At 44.4% G+C, this 17615-nt stretch overlaps 1 protein-coding gene across 3 annotated transcripts in view; it reads right to left on the bottom strand.

Moving 5' to 3' along the window:
* Positions 1–16653, bottom strand: part of RSPO3 (R-spondin 3) — a 63549-nt gene extending 46896 nt beyond the window's left edge. Inside the window, exons 1-2 of one of the 3 annotated variants that reach the window (XM_008923861.2) lie at positions 16562–16653; positions 15467–15612 (exon numbers count right to left, since the gene is read on the bottom strand). In XM_008923861.2, coding sequence (XP_008922109.2) covers positions 15467–15612; positions 16562–16563 — 148 coding nt within the window. In that variant the 5' untranslated portion in view covers positions 16564–16653. Of the gene's footprint in view, positions 1–15466; positions 15613–15671; positions 15947–16561 lie in introns of those variants that run through there. The other 2 variants (XM_029962885.1, XM_029962886.1) reach the window with 2 other exon arrangements.
* Positions 16654–17615: the final 962 nt, after the last annotated feature.

Genomic DNA, 17615 nt, shown 5'->3' on the forward strand with positions numbered 1-17615 from the left:
GGTAGACACACTACGGAATGCTGTCTCTGTGCTGATATTTATAATGATAACACACTGTTGCTCAAATTACACTGTGTTCTGGCTGCTGCCTTCTGTCTTGCCCTTTCTTACAAGCAACCTAGGGGTAGGACTTTCCTATGCATTTGCAGAGTGCCTATTGCTGCAAACATTAATAAGAGCTATCACTTAGGAGCAGTTATGTACCCTTTGTTTAATCTCAAATGGATTCTTCTAAATATTTACAGTAGAACAGTTGTCAGACTGAATGCTGGACATTACTGGCAACTTCTCAGCAGCTGGAGGGGAGGGAAAGGATGGGAAGGGAGGGGAGGGGAGGGAAGGGAAGGAGAGGGGAGGAGAGGACCTACTTGTTGCATTCTTCTGTGGGGTTTTAGTAAGTCAGGTTCTGCATTCTGTAACTTGGTGGCACTGAACAAGAACGGTCCAGAGAATCTGGCATGCCTCAGCATCAAGTTGTGCTTCAGTCATGTAAAACTGCCTCCATTCTTGTTTATCTTGAGGGAAATGACTGTTTGACGGTTTGCTTTACAGACCCTGAAGTAAATAAACTGTATGAAAGGCCAGTGGCTGCTGCAAGAGGTGGGAGAGCTGCAAATTGTTTGGGAGTGTCAGCATAGCACCTGCCGCTGCTTTTGGGCAGCCTCTTGGCTGTTAGATCTGGAGTGTGAAGTATTCCCCTGTTGTGGTGGCTCCCCAGCACAGGCTGATATGAACTTTTAAACAAATGAAGCTAATCCTGTGAGTCTCAAAGAAAGCCTTTGGTGGGCTTCATCTCCTCAGCCTCTGAAGTTACATTGGCTTTAATGAGAAAGGTGTGTGTGCAGGAGGTGTGGAGAAGGAACAAGTGGATGGGCAGCAGCAGGAGCCTGTGGCTCCTGGGAGGGACCCATGTGCCAGCAGCAGCTGGCTGGCAGATCACCCATCAGGCTCTCCATCTGTGTCCAACAAGTGGGGCCTTGGGCAGGCAGGAGGAGGGGATGGTGGCTGCATGGCTGCTGTACAACTGGCAGAAGTGCTCGTGCATGGGAGGGGGACCTGAGAGAGCAGGCATTTGTGTTCCTTGCTATTCCCTACTGTGACACAGCATGTCTGTACTTACACAAAAAGGCTTCAAGGATTGTTGTCTTTCTTTGGAAAAATTTCCATTGACTTTAAAATGAGAACCTTGCCTGAATAAGGTTCTATGAATTTGTCCAGATATGTAGGATTTGCTATTGTAAGGGCCTGTCCTAATTTTAAGATGTGTGTGTGTGTGTGTGTGTGTGTGTGAATGTGTATGTGTATGAACGCATGTGTGAGAGGGAGAGAACTCTCACTGCCTACAACTGTTCTGCCAAGATAAACTTTGGAGCATTTTATATATTAACTCTGCTTTATGTGTTTATTTTTCTTTTAGAGATTCTAAAAAGAGACTGTTCAACTCATCTTATTAGGGGCAGCATGTTTTTTTAAAGAGAAAAACAAGTTTCTACTCTGCACTGGAAAGTATTTGCTATTTTCAGCGAAAAGTATTCTTTCCTTCTGACCTGGCATATTAGATAAGATTTATACTTCCGACCTGACATTAGGTAGTTAAGATTTATTCTTCTATATTAACTTTACTGAGCTTGCAAGCTATTCATTTGCAGCATAGGGAATATATTTATGGCAGAAGCAAAGAAAGTTCGCTACAAAGTAGTAAAATATGTTATTAGGAGTGTCCCGTAGACTGATGAAAATTGTGAGTACCGTTGCAGCTGGCTCCCTTCTGGCTCTTTTTTCCTTCTTTGTTATTTCAACTTTAAAACTTGAATTTGAAGTCAGTTTCAATGGCAAATAACTTAAAAGAGTCCAGATGATTCTAATATATCCACATATATGTACATATGTTTATGCTGTGATTGAGAGGTGTGGGGAACGGGATAACAAGTGACTTGAATTCTCTCCGTGTTCTACTGGCAATGACCCAGGCATGAGTAACACTGGACCTCGTTCTCCTGCCAGTATAAATCAGGAGAAACTCCACTGAGGTATAAAGCTGTGTGAGTGAGAGCTGAATCAGATCTAGAGCTTTTCTCTATCCAAAGGTGTGGACCCAGGCAATCTGTTAATGTCCAATTGACTTAAAGAGGGAAACGCAGAGCATGATGGAAACCTGGAAGCACTTCAAGCCTTTATAGACAGAAAGTTGGAAAGGTAGAGGCCTCCTATTGAAATCAGTGACAAAACCTCCCATTAACTTCAGTAAGAAAAGAATCAGGCTCTAGAAATAGCTGGAAGCCAGAGAACTGGATGGCTCAAGAAACAGGTTATAGAAGCTGACGACTTTCACCAATAAATCATCAATGCAAACCTGACCATGCTTAGTTTAGACTCAAAATTGCTTTCATCTGATGTTTGAAACTTTCACATTGTAAAACCTTCAAGAAGAACTGGCAGTTGTGACAGCTGTCTCAACACGAGGCCAACGACTGGACAGGTGGGGTACCTCCTCTGTCCCCATGTCATCAGAGAGAATCCATCTTAAAGAGAAGCAAGAAGCACTGGCCTGCCTATAGAGACAGCAGTGCTTGCACTCTGCTGTGAACCAGAGGTTTTCTATTTCAGAAACTGTCAGACTAACTCTGTAAATCCACTTAGACTGAATATACTGGGGGAGGGGAGTTATGGCTCCACAGCAAGCCAAGAGGAGGAGTAGATATTTCCATTTGTGGACATTATTCAACTGTTGTCACAAGAGAGAATAGAGATGTGCAGAGGTTTAAGGAATTAAATGTGTTGGAGAAAGGGGAAAGTTAGGACCATGAGGCATTACGAAAGCTGGAAACTGCTTATAGGGTGCAGTGAGCAGAACTGCACATTGCAGTTCAGCTGATGAATTCTGCTGCCCATCCTGTCTGCAACAATGCACTGCTCTGCAGCTGAGAAGGATTTTGTAAGTTGTACTAAATTGAGGCCAGTTGCCCATCCATCCGTCTTGATACTCCCTGATAAAGTTGTGGGGAAATGCATAACATTATGGAGGGGGCTTTCCTCCCCCCTCGGTATTTTTGCAAACAGTTCACTCTTTCTGCTGGTCCCTGAAGGGGAGAGCAGTAGACGAACTGGGTGAATAATTTGGTGTCTGTGCTTGGTCAAACAGCCATAGCCATGTTTGATGTCAGCTGACACATTCAGAATAGTTCACACTTTTACAAACTCCACACTTCATATTCTTGCATTTGATAGACCTCAGGGCTACATACTCTATTACACTATGCAAACCTTTCCATCCTTCCTTATGTCTGACATAGGCTCTAAGGATTCACGTATTTTTGTATATGCAAAGATTCATAGCTTGTTTTCATAATATGTCTCTGTAAATCAAATAAGCTGTTCACTGCTTCTTTTCTCTCACCAAGAAACTGACTGCTATCATCAAGTCATCACACCACAACTCAAGGGCGTTCTTTCTCTTTCCACCATTTCTCCTCAAAACCCTGGGCTCAACGTTGTAAGTTGATAACTTGTGGCTTGGCAACAAAAGGGAAAAGTATGCCGAGGAAGAAACTTGCAGGTACGAATGGGGGAGTGAGGGCGGGAAACACTAAGGATGTGGTTTTTGGGGGTGACACTAAGAAAGAACAGGAATTGTTAAGATTATGAAAAAAAATTAAAAAATAAATTTCACAAAGGGCACATTATCATATATCCTGTGTGTTGGGCATATGATCACATGTGAATTCCTCTGGTTCAATGCATTCGTCTGCTAGTTCTTATTTCCAGTAGGCTTGGGTAGGATTCAGGCATTGTATGGATCATGAGGAGGACATGGAACATGACTGTATTAAATCAGGCAGGCTAATAGAGCTGGTCTAGGCTTCTTACTTCCTCTACCACTTGACACTTCAGAAAATGCAACATTTTGGGTCTATTCCTGTGCTCAATACCTGTAGAGGCAAGGGAGAATCTTGACATCTGCAACTGAGCAGATGGTACAGTAGGAAAAAGCTCATGAGTACACAGTGAGGGGCAGGGTGAATAAGTATAGATAGCATGGGGGAAAGCTGTAAAAGTATCCCTCCTATACTTTTAGGTGGCATATTGTAGATGTTCTCTGACAAAAGATGCTGGAATGCCTTCATGCCCTTTAGCAGCACCTCACAAAGAGAATTGCAGATTGCATTTCTGCTCCTTTTCTTGGTGATTGGGAACAAAAATCCCCCACCTATCATATTTTTTTAATAGACAGTATAAACATTTAGACTGGATTCTGAGTACATGCAAATTTTTTGCTGGCAGGTCTCTGTGAATTATTTGCTTCCTGACACAAGCCATAACTAGAAACAGAATCAGACCCTTAACCTTTATGACATATTTATCCTGCCTAAACATCTCCCATTAAAAACAATGGGAAACATTGTGTTGGTATGGCATATGCCTTATGTCTTTCTTTGCTGTTCCCTCAGCACATGCAAGGATGCAGGTACAGAAATGCACCCATGTGCATTGTCAGCTCCCAGGAACATCAGCAGCAGGGCTGCTGGATTGTCACAGGGGCAAGAAAAGACTCTTTTTCACTATTGCCACTGATTTTCCCTGCCCAGAGCACAGCCTATGGAATATTGCTTTCCTTCTCAGTGGCTGAATACAATTTCCAGCCTAGTGATACAGGTCATATGAAAAGCCAGAAATGTTTTATAACCAAAAAGGGAAGGGTCCATGTAACTTTCTGGTATAGTTTGAAATATGCCAGGCTCATCAGAAAGAGAAGAGAGTCACCTACCAGGCTTCCCATGCAATTTTTTTGTTGTTGTTTAATTTAGGATTTGGTTTAACCCACACAAAACTAATTATTTTGTTTTCCAAACAGACGATAAGGGCAGTGGGCGAAGAGATGGAGTTTCCAGGTGAACTAAAGGACTTTGTGTGATTTCAAACAAAACTTCTATCTGAGGTTATCAGTATCCATTTAACCTATATTTTAAATGAAAATACTTTAAGAACACATCAAAACCTTTAATACTGACCTGTGTCTAAGTGAATTTTTGTGTATGTATATGAATATGTATATACAGATATAGATATTAATGTGTAGGGGAGAAAGGGATAGATGACAATGTATGAGCATTTTTATTTTTAATTTTAATTTTTGTTATTTCTAATTTTTATATTTTATAAAATATTATATTTTCCATCAAAATTATTAATTTTGTCAATATATTGTGGAAAGTTTTTAATACCACCCTGCATTTTTTGTGGGTTTGTGGTTTTCTGACACCTTTTTCAACTGTTATACATGCAGATGATCAAAAAGGTCTTTTTAGCAGATCATGGGCATAGACTGTGTAAAGGAGTTCTTCCAACTCTAGGACTACAGCTGTAGAGTTAAGAGGTTGCAGGGAATGAACTACATAAGCTGAAGGTTTACATAGGAGTCAAGGAGTATGCAATGGAAGATGCTACTTCTGAATAAGCTCTCTTATATGCAATACTGCAATTTCTGTGGCTGATCTCTCTTGAACAAGATGTGACCAAGGTCTCTGCATACTTCCAGATGAAAAACAGTCTCTTTTTGGTGTTCCCAGCAGTAACCACAGTTAGTCATGGAACCAGGCTGGAAAGATGAACCAGCAAGTTCCATACATGAATAACTTATTTTTCAAGAAATTATGCAAGTCTTCAGAAAGTATTATGAATTGGCTTTCATAATTCTTGCTGGTCTTTTAGTGTAGTCATGGTTAGAATCCTCCTCTCTTACAAAATCAAGGAAGCATGGAAATACAAGAGAAGACTACTCTTTTGATTAATCTATTTTATCTGGAGTTAGGTGTGATTTATCCTGAGGGAGAAATTAACTTCTCTGCTCACTGGGTAGCTGGAAATGATGTGATTTCCAAAAGATGTGAATAGTAGCCCATCCTCATCAGCACCCCCAATCAGGGTACAGTTCACAGTTTCCTTTGTATCGAGCCAGATCCTGGCAAACAGTAGTAAGATCCTCCCACTCTGGTCACTCCCCAGCCAGTGCTTCTAATTTCTGTAAAGCTTGAGAAGGCTTGTGTTCATCAGAGTATCCAGGCACAATAGATAACTTATAAATGAAAGCCTATTTGAAACCTCCTCCATAATTTTCACATTCATGGAGTGAACTGGTCTCTCTCTAAGAGACCACACAACCATAACATATGTCACCATTTGTTAGATTATTTCCTCAAATATACTGAACTCAGGAATGTGACAGTTTGCTTGTTCTAAGACATACTTTTGAAAGAAACTGGGGCTTTAAAGCAGGATTAGTATCTTAGTTTGTTACTCAGATGAAAGAATGTGGTGCCCAGTCATGGAAAAGAATCAGCATTTTCAAATCATATTGATTTTGTAGGTTGTTAACATAAAAAAATGATGTCAACAGAGAAAAAGAAAATAATTTTGTCCACAATCTGTCCAGGGGAACTTCTTTTTATGTTTACCTGTTCCTCAAAATCACTTAGGTCTTTTCTTCAGAAATAATATATGACCTAAGCAGCCATGGATGTCCTCTTCGTGACATTTGCTTAAAACTGAATCCTACTGACAAATTCTCACACCACTGAACTTCCCCTTAATGGGTAGCTTAAATAGCACATTTAAATGTTTCATTCCTAAAGTCAGGGCCTTAGTCTTAAAAATACTTGTCTAGGACATAGAACAAGTTATAAATTCAACACTCTCATACAGAATTCTCCTTTCCCTTTTAATACACCCTCAACTCTGAAACCTTTTAATTGCCCAACTGTTCATAAAACAAACAGAAGAGACAAATGTGTGACTTTGCTTTGGACTGCAAAACAGAAACCGTTCTGGGTTTTTTGTGTGTTTGTTTTTTTTTTTTCAAAACACGAAATTGTGCCATTTATTTACCTTCCCTGCCTTCAGGATCTTGTCTACTAGATTTTATGACATCTGCAGCCATCATGCCGTGTACAAGGTCTCATCTTAGATCATTATTTTTAGTTCTGTGTTATACTAAAACTTTCTGGAATCTTCATCCATCCCCGTGTGTTTGCGAAATACATGCACTTAACATCTTCTGACTCCCATGTTAAATAAATAGCCTTTGCTCACACTTGATTCTATTTTGGAGGGCTAGTTCTTCACTTGTCAGCATTACAGCAAGTAAAACAACACCAGCAACTCATTATTCAGTGGCACAGAAAAAAGTGAAATTAATTATGAACATTCTAGGAAAAGGAAACAGGGTTATGAAACACTTGCCAACAGTGGTGTTTGTAATCTTCATGAATAAGCAATGCAATAATGCTGGGCAAGTGTGTGTGGGAGGTGCACTCTGGAGAAACTGGCTGTTTTCCCCTCTCTGACCAGTTGAGCTGTTATGATAAAAAATGTTGTTGCTAAAGAAACCTGTAATAAATCCTGTTGGGAGTATTGCATGTGCTGATAACATACGTAAAGTTTGTAAACATATTAAAGTGTCAGGTTTTAGTAACTCTGTTCGTAAAAGTTAGTCGGGAAATGCAATGGAAATCTTGTTGCACCAGCTGGTTGCTCCTACGTTTCTGGTTCACACAAGAACCTTGTCTTCCTTCCCCCCGAAGCAGAGCCTCATTCTGTAGGGAAGCTGGAAAAAAGATCTCAAGCCCTACCTAAGCTGTAACTTCCCACTAGAATGCTATCACCAGTGAAGCTGTGCACCTACTGAGTTTTTGAAGAGAAGTGGGATGGATGAGCTGGTGCTTGGTGAAGGATTTATGCTGCTCTGAATGTCGTGATGCACTCCATTGAGGCCTCCATCAAAATACAGATGGCAGCCCTGAGCAAGACATTTCAATTGCCTTTCAGCAGGTGGGAAGAATTGGGTGCCTTCAAAAGAGATTGACAAAACCCAGCATACTGAACAAGGGATTCTCAGCTTAGTATGAAATGTTGAGTTCAGAAACTATTTCAAATCCTGGATGTCCAGGGGGTTCAGGTGCCCTGGCACTACTGCCCAGCCTCGCAAACCAGTATGCTCTTTAACAAAAGAAAGGAGATTTCACTCTTTTCGTTTGAAACACACCAAGAAGGGAGCAGCAGCCTTGCTGCCCTTAATGTATCCAAAAACTTAGCAGCTAAAATATTTGGCCAGGAATTGAAAATCTAAGCTAGATGAATTCTTCTCTATAGCATGACTCTAGCCTATCTGTGATGATCTACTCTAATAAACTGATTTTTATCACCTGGATTTGCATGTAATCTCAGGTCATTTGCTCCCACCCATTTTAGTTTGCACAGAAAAGGCAAGGGCTTGGGGGGCCAGATAGGAGAGCAGAGCTGCACAAGACTGTATTCCAATGTCAGTAAGCAATCATTGGCAATATCGTGTGCTCCTGATGGAGGACGTTTGTATTGTTATTTTTATTATTTGTCAGTTTATGTATTGCCTTTTTTTTTATACATAGGGTTTCTTTAAGAGAAAATTTAAAAGTCTCTGCATGAAGGTACGTGAGCTCAGAAGCCTTCCATGCCAGGTGGACGCTCGATGTCATTAAACTGAAACCTCATGTTAGAAACGACAAAGCATCCGAGAAATGTCCATGTGTCAAGGATGAGGTGGCAATTAAGCAGGGCTTTGAAGGTGAGGGACTCATATTTAAATCCTGTCCTAGACACACCTTAGGCACCTATATCCTGTTCTTGGATCTGAGCCTTGCTGTGTTTGCCCTCGCACTTTACACCAAGCTGCAGGAATCACATATTGTTACTATTTCAACATCCATCAGTGAGTCCTGTGTTATTTTACAGTGCCCCAAAATCTTCTTTACCCTGCAGGAAATATCAAACTGAAATCCCATCTAGGACCTTTTAATTTTAAACATGAAACATGTTAGTATGTAAAATTGACACACATTAAGAAGCTTGAAATGATCAAGTTTATAGCAGCACTCCCAGAACTTGGTGTAGACCCGTGGTTAGGGGTTTTACTTTCATTTATAAGTATTACTATAATCATTCCTTTATGTTCTTCCCCCTAATTACTCTGTTGTGTAAAGCCAAACTATCAATGCAAGTCTAGGGTGCTATTTGGAGCCGGCAGGAGCTTGGTGTTGTTTCCACAGCCAAAGGCTCTCCCAGGTCAGCTCTGGTCCCCATAGCTGAGTTCTTGCCAGCAGTGTTGGAACGAGATATGTTTTGTGGCTCCTTTGCTGCAGTGGGTGCTAGTTTTTATCACAGGAGTAAATAACATTATTCTAAAACGCAAGGTTGATAGCTTATAGTCTAGAAATTGAAACACACGAAAATGTCTATTCATCAGCTATCGTATAATCACAGTACAATCGTTCCTTCTTTTTAAGGAGCATTGCTCATAGCAGTGCTCTGTACTAGCAACAAAAATAAAGTACTCATTAATAAAATCTACTGGATTTTATTATGACAAAGCATCTCATTGTAATCATTCTGCTGTCATCAGAAACTCAGTTATTCAATTATTTATAAAAAAAGTTGCAGCTCATGTCTCTCCTTTTTTTTTTTTTTGAGAACCGTAACATATTTTGCATTAATAAATATTCTGTATTTTTATCTGTGGCATTGTTTGTTGTAATTGCACACAGACAGACTTTTGTAAAAAATGTACATGGTTTCAGCTGCCTTTTGTCATCTGATAACATTGCTTTATTCAGAATTATTTTGGTAAAAAATTGGCAAAGTGATTTTGAGTAGTTCAGACTCCAAAATTAGAAGCGAGACAAAAATATTATTTTTTATTAGCTTTTATATCTCCTCCACCAAGCTTTCGCAACTTTTAATTTAATTTCAAGCAAAAGGGACAATTCACTCAAGGAGGAAAAAGGTTCTTAAGAACCTCTGTAGTTTTAACAGAGGGGCGTTGCTAGTAGTCACTGTCTATAAATGATTGAATATGAAATGAAAGACAACTTATTAATGTTAGTGATAAAGTGCAGTGGTCAAGCCAACACACTCGCCTTATTAACCAAGAAAGCAAAATGAACATTATAAGCAAGAGAAAAAGAGTAAGTCTGATTTTTGAGTCCTAGCTCAGATTTTATCAGGTATAACTTTCATTGTCTTCAGTGAAAAATTTACGGCAAGAAGAAACAGCAGAACGGGGATTTGCAAAGGCTTGATACACTAATGGCGAAGCTCGAAAGGAATTAATCTCACGAGTTAACTTGATTAACTTCAGTTGGCCCAATAGGTGAAAGTAGAAAAATAGCTGGACTTCTCATATGATTAAGAAAGAAACTGCCTCCCAAACAGGCTATGTATTACAATTTTGAAAGGTAAAGGGCATTGTTTTACCCTATATAGGGACTGTACATATTTAGAGTATACAATTTTGCAAATACTCTAGCACAGGGATTCTTCCGAACTCAAACTGTATACTGAGGTCCTGAAAAAAAAACCCACACCAGCTCCAGTGAAGTCAATGGGACTTTCTCCACTGAAAGCAAAGGAGGCAGGTTCAAGCTCTAAAAACATTTTATTAATAACAGTAATATTTTATTCTGCCTGCAAAGTGAAATTGGACATTTCATGTATTTGCTGATATACCATCCTACATCAATGTCTTTGAAAAATTGTGGTAATATATGTATTTGGAGTCTAATATGAATTTTATATAGTATAAGAAATGTCTTCAGCAGCCGACAAGAACAAAATTTGTAATTATCACCCTGTCAGGTACGAAATGGGAACTGATCTGTAATGTCCTTTAAACTCTTGAGATAATAACACATATTGTTCCACCTTATGGTGGTATGATCAGGCACAGATCTACATACATACAGAGTTATCAAAATAAAATAACAACACAAGTAGTCTATACCTATCATGCTTCTAAAGCTTTCAGCAGTGGGTAGTGATTTTCTGATATTTAATTATTTAAGATACTGTTACAACGAGATACACTCACAGTTTATGACAATAATAATGAAACAGCTCTCCGTCTGCTTTTGTTCCTAATGACTGCAACAGGAATTTTGCTGTCTATGTCAAAACAAACATGTTCTCATCCAAAAATTAGAAATATAGTTTCATTGCAAAAAAAAAAAAAAAAAAAAAAAAAGATGCACTGTTCACCAGCAAAGTATTTACCCTGAGAATACTAATATGAAGACATCACAGAAAAAAATTATCATCAGCATGCACACATTTTGAAAGAGAACTAATACTGAGTAATTCAATCCTGCCCAAGGGGTCTGCTTGATGGCTGCTTGCTTGGCTAACTTCTACTTTAAACTGTTGCAATGAGACACCAAATTATTCCTTTTTTAAAAAGTTGATAAGAGCACCTCTCTTATATATAGACTGTGCAGCATTGCCATCTGTGCCGTGTCAACTCTTAAAATACATGTAGATATGAATAATATATATATAGATGGTGAACTATTAAAAAAATTGCTTCCAAAATGCAGTGTTATTTTAATTAATAATGTAATTCCTCTTTTCTTGTTGACATTTTAACTCCATGTGAATTGCACCCTCCACGAGAGTATTAAAGGACTGAAGATACAATTTCACCAGCTTGTGTTTTGTCAGTACTTTCCTGGTTTTGTTTTAATTTATATAGTTATTTTACAAATGGACTCTTACACATCTCCTTCATTTTGAGTTTTAAGTAGTTGAATGCAAACCAAGCCAGAGAGTCAGAGTGTTTGCAGAGTGGAACCCTCCACTCCTGATTGTGACCAGAAGCAGATGCTGGAAGACCTGCAGTCTTGCATCGGCAGAGGAATGGACAGAGGAGAAATGGCTGGCAGGCAGGCAGGCAAGCAGGCAGGCAGGCAGGTAGGAAGGAAGGAAGGAAAGAAGGAAGAAAGCCAGGAAGGAAGGAAGGAAGAAAGGAAGGAAGGCATGGTATCCTGAATGTGCCGTTACAGCAAAAGGCAGGAGGAAAAACATCAGATGGGCTACCAATAATCATGGGAGCTCTACATCCAAATTGCACTTCCAGAGTCATACAAATTGTTTTAGTCCCAGATGTAGGAGTTGTGATAGAAGTATAGAATTTTCTATCACCTTGCTTATTCTAGAGATTTCCAAATTTAGTCTGTGGCTCACTGATAGTCCATAGGGTCATGGCAAATGATCTGTCGGTCATTCACAGACCCATAGCTAATAATACTTCATTTCCGTCCATTAGAAGGTCAATGAGAAAGATACCTAACTGTCAATACTAAGTTTTGGGGGCTGGTGGTGGCAGACCCAAAATATTTTTGAACTACTGACTTAATCCTACTTTTTTTCTAAGCAAATTTTAACCACTGGTAGATGCATAGAATTTCTTATTCATGCTATGCTACTCTGTACTCAGCTGCATTTTACTTTGGCTTGTAGGACTCAAACAAGCAACTTTATTAAACTTAGTTGCTCTTATCAGAACAAACCTGCAAATCTCTTTGATAATGATATGTTTGCTTTTGAGCTTTTATTGATCTTGTCCTATGTTTAATTATGGACCTGATCCTCTGCTTGCACTCTGTTCTTGACTTCAGGGGCGTTTAATCTCTGCACAGCCAACTATGTCTTTACAACAGGTCATGAGATAGAGATTTAGGATTCTCCAACTAGAAATTTCTGTAGAAGTATGGAGAGTGAAAGCATTGCAGATTAGACATTTCTCATAGTAAAGACTACTTTGGCAATAGGTACAAAATAAGCAATGCTTCAACACCTGATCCTTCTGATGGGGAAATTTAAAAAATGAACTTTGATTTATATCAGCAGAGAGTCTGGCATAGCACAATCTGAATTAGTCAGTCCAGACTTTGTTATTTCTTTATGCTAAAATGTGTGAGTCTACAATACAATACATGGAATGGAGGACTTGGAGAGTAAACAAAATGAAGTAACATGGGCTTGTTGATTGCTTGATGGCAAGTGGTTTGTACTGTATTTAAAAATACACAGGTTAAAGAGATATTTGAAAACACTTCCCTAGCCATGAGTTTATGATTTCTGGTTAAAGGAGACTATCTGAGCAAAAAACACAGAAATCCAGAGAAATTCTTCCATGTAGTAGATGAATTTGACAGGTGCCTTCTTTATCCACACACTGTAATTTATTCCAAGTTGTACTATTCACTAAAAGCAATTTATGGATTTTTAAAGCCAAAGGGATCAGTGCAAGTGATTGTAACCACGTTTACAATAACTTTCATAAACATTCACTCTCTAATTCTTGCTTCAGGCCGAGTAACCGCTAGTTACACCAAAGCATGTTTTACAACCAGTTGGATTTGAAGACCTCAGTCAGTGGACTGATGTACACCATGGCCAGGTGAGGTGTTCTGAAAGGCTTTTTGTCTTCACTGCCAAAATAACAAGCCAGATTTCCATCCTGACTCTCTAGCTGTGATTTTTCAGCTCTGCTGTGAATTTACCTTAACTCTTGCATTTTAAACATAAAACTTCGAGCAAGCACTCGGTACCTCCTTAACGTTGTCCCAACCGGCTAAATACCCGCGGCCAACACTCCTGCCTCTATTTCCCGAAAGTTACTCTGCTTTGCAGGGTGTCTCAGAACGGCCGAGGTGGAACGGCGCTCGCCTGGAGATTATACCGCGTCTGCCCCGATCCTAGGAAGAGGCGGCTGCACCGCACCCAGCACTGAGAGCGACCGGGGCAGGAGGAAGACCTGCCTTCCCCTGCCAAAGCAGGGCATCGCCCGTGCCGTGCCGTGCCGTGCCGTGGCCGTGCCGATGGGAGCGGAGGCACTGCAGCCGGCGGTTGGCGGAGCAACGGGACAAGCAGAGTCGCCGCGGCCCCGGCGCTGGCCCGGCGGCCGCCGCACCAAGTGCCGGAGCAAGTACGGGCGGAGGGGGGCCAGCTCCTCGACCCTCGCCCTGCGGGGGATCCTGCCCCCCGACCCCTACCGTGCCCCCGACCCGGGGCTGAACTTCGCCGCCGCGCCTGTCAGGGTACCCCCACGGCTGGGGATGGGGGGCAGCCGCAGCTTGCGGGCCCCCGGTTGCCAGGGTTTAAAGAAGTGGGTGGGAAGTGATGGAAGCTGCGGAGCTCCCCCTTGCCAAAGATAATAAATCGGATGCCCTGACATGTTTTACTTAGCCCTTAGTTCTCCCTCGCTGCGCGGCCGTGGGGATCGGAGAGCTAGAGCCCCAGTCTCTCTCGTCCTCAGCTCCGCTTTAGGGGCACTTTAGGTGAATCAAACCTTGTTTGCAGGAGGCAAACTATACAAAGGAGGCTTTCAAGGGCCAGCCGTGCCAACCAGGGCAAGGGAGTGAAGGCTGAGCAAGAGAAAATTAAAATAATAGTACCTCCCCTCCCTGAGGAAGTAACTTAGTTACTTCTCGCTGATTAAATGCAGGCTGTTGTGTTTTATGACATTTCCTCGGTGTCTGCAGCTGTCAGGGAGAGCGGACAGGCATGAGCAGCCTCTCCGCGGTAGGTGCGCAGAAAACGCCTCCTCCCCAGAAACGGCGGCGGGTCCGAAGCAGGCGGGGTGGCGAGGCCGGGTCGGGGGCACGTCTCGGAGGCCCTGCTGCCGCATCCCGCTGCGCCCGCGGCTCCTTGCGGCGCCCTGGCAGAGCTCTGCCCGGTGGCCTTGCCCGAGGGGTGGTCACTGCGGATCCGGGCCCGCGCCGGAGCCCCACGCCGGAGCCCCAGGCCGCCCGCCCGTGGCAGCGCCCCGCGACCTGGACAGCGCCTTCCCGAGGGGGCCACTCGCTCCTGCCTCCTTGTTCTTCCCTCCCCGATGACGGGGGGACTTTCCTCGCCTCCTCGGGGCGACAGCTCCCTGGGAGTTGCTGTCAGAACCCTGGGTGCTGCCCCGCACCCTTAGATCCCCCATCCGCCTCCTGCCTTCGCCCCTGACCCAGGCGGCGATGGATAGGGATCGGTTAAATTAGAAGAGAGGAACCCACTTCATTCCATGCGATTAAAATAAAAAAAAACAAAACAAAACCCTAAAAATTCGGGGGCCACAGTCCCAGGACAGTGGCGATGGGTGACTAGTGGCAAGTGGAGGCTGGAAGCCAAAGGGCCGGACAGCGCCGCGACAACCCACCCTCCTACTCCGAATCGCCAGGCGCCAGGCTTAACCTATAGTCATAATCTGTACTGCTGGTTCTTGGGGTGGGGGCTTCTTGACCAGGATGGAGAAAGGCGCTTGGGGCATACCGGCAAAAAGTTACCTGTCGTGTCATCGCTTTTTCCCTTTAGGGAAAAGAAAGGACGTTCCCCTTTACCAGACACTAAAATGTAAAGGACCAAACTCAGATCTTCCCAGGGCCCGCGCTGTTCATCCCGGTGAGGTGAGAAAGAAGAGCAGAAAGAGGTCAAAAATCGCCTTCATCCCTCCAATTGAATGAAACTGCCCGCAAATCCGCTCGGCCGCGCCGCGGGTGCGGAATTTGGTTCCCCGGGGCACTCGCCCGGGCACCGGGGGCACAGAACTCCCCGGACAGGTGAACAGCACAAAGAGAGGAAGCAGAAGTTATCAAAGTATAAATCTCTTCGCACTTACTTCTTCCCTGTCGCCGTACCCTGGAGGCGTGCTGGCTGCCAATGTATTCCATAAAGTTCAAAGTGATAAAAAACCAAGAAATCAGTCGCAATTGCATAGTAACCCTTTGAGAGTTCGACTTCTCCTTTTCGTCTTTTTTTCCTTTCCTTAAAAAAAGAAATAAGGGGTGGTAGGCGGCAAGGGATGAACACAGCAGCAGAAATACCTGCACTGAGATCCAAAGCTGGGCTTGGCCGGCTTGATGGCTTTTGCCTTTTTTTTTTTTCTTCCCTTTTTTTTTTTTTTTCCCCTTCCCCTTCGCTTTTCCTATTGCACTTTCCAGCAGTCTGGCCCGCTACCTGCGCAAACCTCAGAGTGCAGTCAGCAGCGGAGAGGAGCCGAGCAGCCGCCGCCGGGGTCCATGCCGGACCGGTGGCCGGCAGCATGTTGTGCGGGCGCCGGGGTGCGTGCGGCTGTGCGCGCCCGTGTGTGCGCCGGGCGGGCGAGGTGCCGACAGGACGGATGGATGGATGGCGGTGGGAGAGGAGTGTGCGAGGGCGGGAGCGGCGGGGGGGCAGAGGGAGGACCCAGCCCCGCCGACGCCGCTCCGGAGCAGCCGCGCTGTGCGCCGCGGCACCGGCCAGCCGCCGGGCGCAGTGGGCCGGGCCCCCCCGGCTCTCCCGCCGCCGACCAGAGCCTCCGGACTTCATGCGGAGCTGCCTTCGTTGAGCGAAGCCCCGGTGGAGAGGCCTCGAGGTGGGGCGGGCCGGGAGGAGCAGAGCCCCAGCGCCCCGGCACGGCGGGGGGGGAGGCTCTTCCGTGCCCGGCCGAGCCCTTTCGGGCGTAACGGGCTCCCGAGCATCCTCCAGCGGCGGGGCCCGCGGGCGGCAGGGCTCTGCAGCCTCACTGGCAACCCCCGCCTGGAGGTCTCCACTCGCCTCCCCTACGCTGCCGGTCTTCCAGAGGTCACCGCGGAGGTGCCGCTGCCCCCCGCGCCCCGGTGCCTCCGTGGGGAGGAGCCCCCCACTCGCCAGGGGGACGGCGCGGGGTGCTTAGCCCCTTCCTTGCGGAGGGGGACACAGCGCAGCACCCCCCCTCTTCCCTGAATCTACTTACATCCTGCTTGAAATGGAGATGGGGAGATGGGAGAGGGGCGGTGAGGAATTTTCTTCATTGTGGACTTCCCCCACGGGACAGGGGTTTTTCGAGGTGCCTTCTCTGGCGGGACGAGACAGAGCAAATCCGCGTGTCCTGCCGGGGACGGGGGCCGTCCCCACGGCCGGCTGGCGCAGGCAAGGCACGAGGCCGGCCCCGGCTGGGACCGAACGAGTCGTGCGCCCGCGGGTGAACCCAGCAGCCTGCCGCCGGTGCCATCGGGACCCTCGGCAGAGCCCCGGCACCGAGGGCACAGCTCAGCTGCACCTCGGCGAGGCTAGGCTGCCTGTTTGACAGAAGAGTATCGCGTTTCTTTCCTCCAGCAAGGGTTTATTTTTGGGGTGAAGGGGAAGGCTACAAAGGGGGAGGTGAGGCTGATTCTAGGCAAAACCGGCCACTTCACTGAGTGCTTTCTTGCTTCCCTTCTTATCTCAGTCCTTATCTTATCCAAGCCTATCTCTGGGACGAGAGAGTGAGCCGTGTAAATCGACGCTGACTGCATCAAGAACCCCAGTGATGTGAGGAGCAGCCACTTTAATTGTAACTGTTTTCCTCAGTCTCTCCCCCCGCTGCCCCTCTCAGAGCTGTTATATATCTGTACCATAAAATGTGCGGGATTTAAAGGTCTGTGGGAGGCTCCCTTTGAAAAGGACTCCGGGGAAAGCCTTTCTAATCCAGGATACTTGAGCCGGATGGGGTGGGATTGCCAGAGAGGCATAAAATAAAAATCATTCAGCAGACAAAACTAGGGGCTACCCCGACATGAAGAAAGTACATTTGTCTCGATGTTTTATTTTGTTGGAGATTGAGACTTCTCCTGTGCTAGTGTGTGTGTGTGTAAATATCTGAGGAAGCCAGGCGAGTGACATAAATAAACAAGACTGTGGAGAAAGGATGGGCCATGTATGTGAGCCAACCTGCAGCTAGCCAGCCAGCTCACTAGAGCAGCATTAACACCAGTGGGCAGAGAAAGCATGTCAAAAAATAAACGCTCTGTGAGAAACATAAGGAAAAC

This window comes from Manacus vitellinus, unplaced genomic scaffold, assembly GCF_001715985.3.
Source record: "Manacus vitellinus isolate BGI_N305 unplaced genomic scaffold, ASM171598v3 scaffold_4_pilon, whole genome shotgun sequence".
In the NCBI taxonomy this organism is placed as follows: domain Eukaryota; kingdom Metazoa; phylum Chordata; class Aves; order Passeriformes; family Pipridae; genus Manacus; species Manacus vitellinus.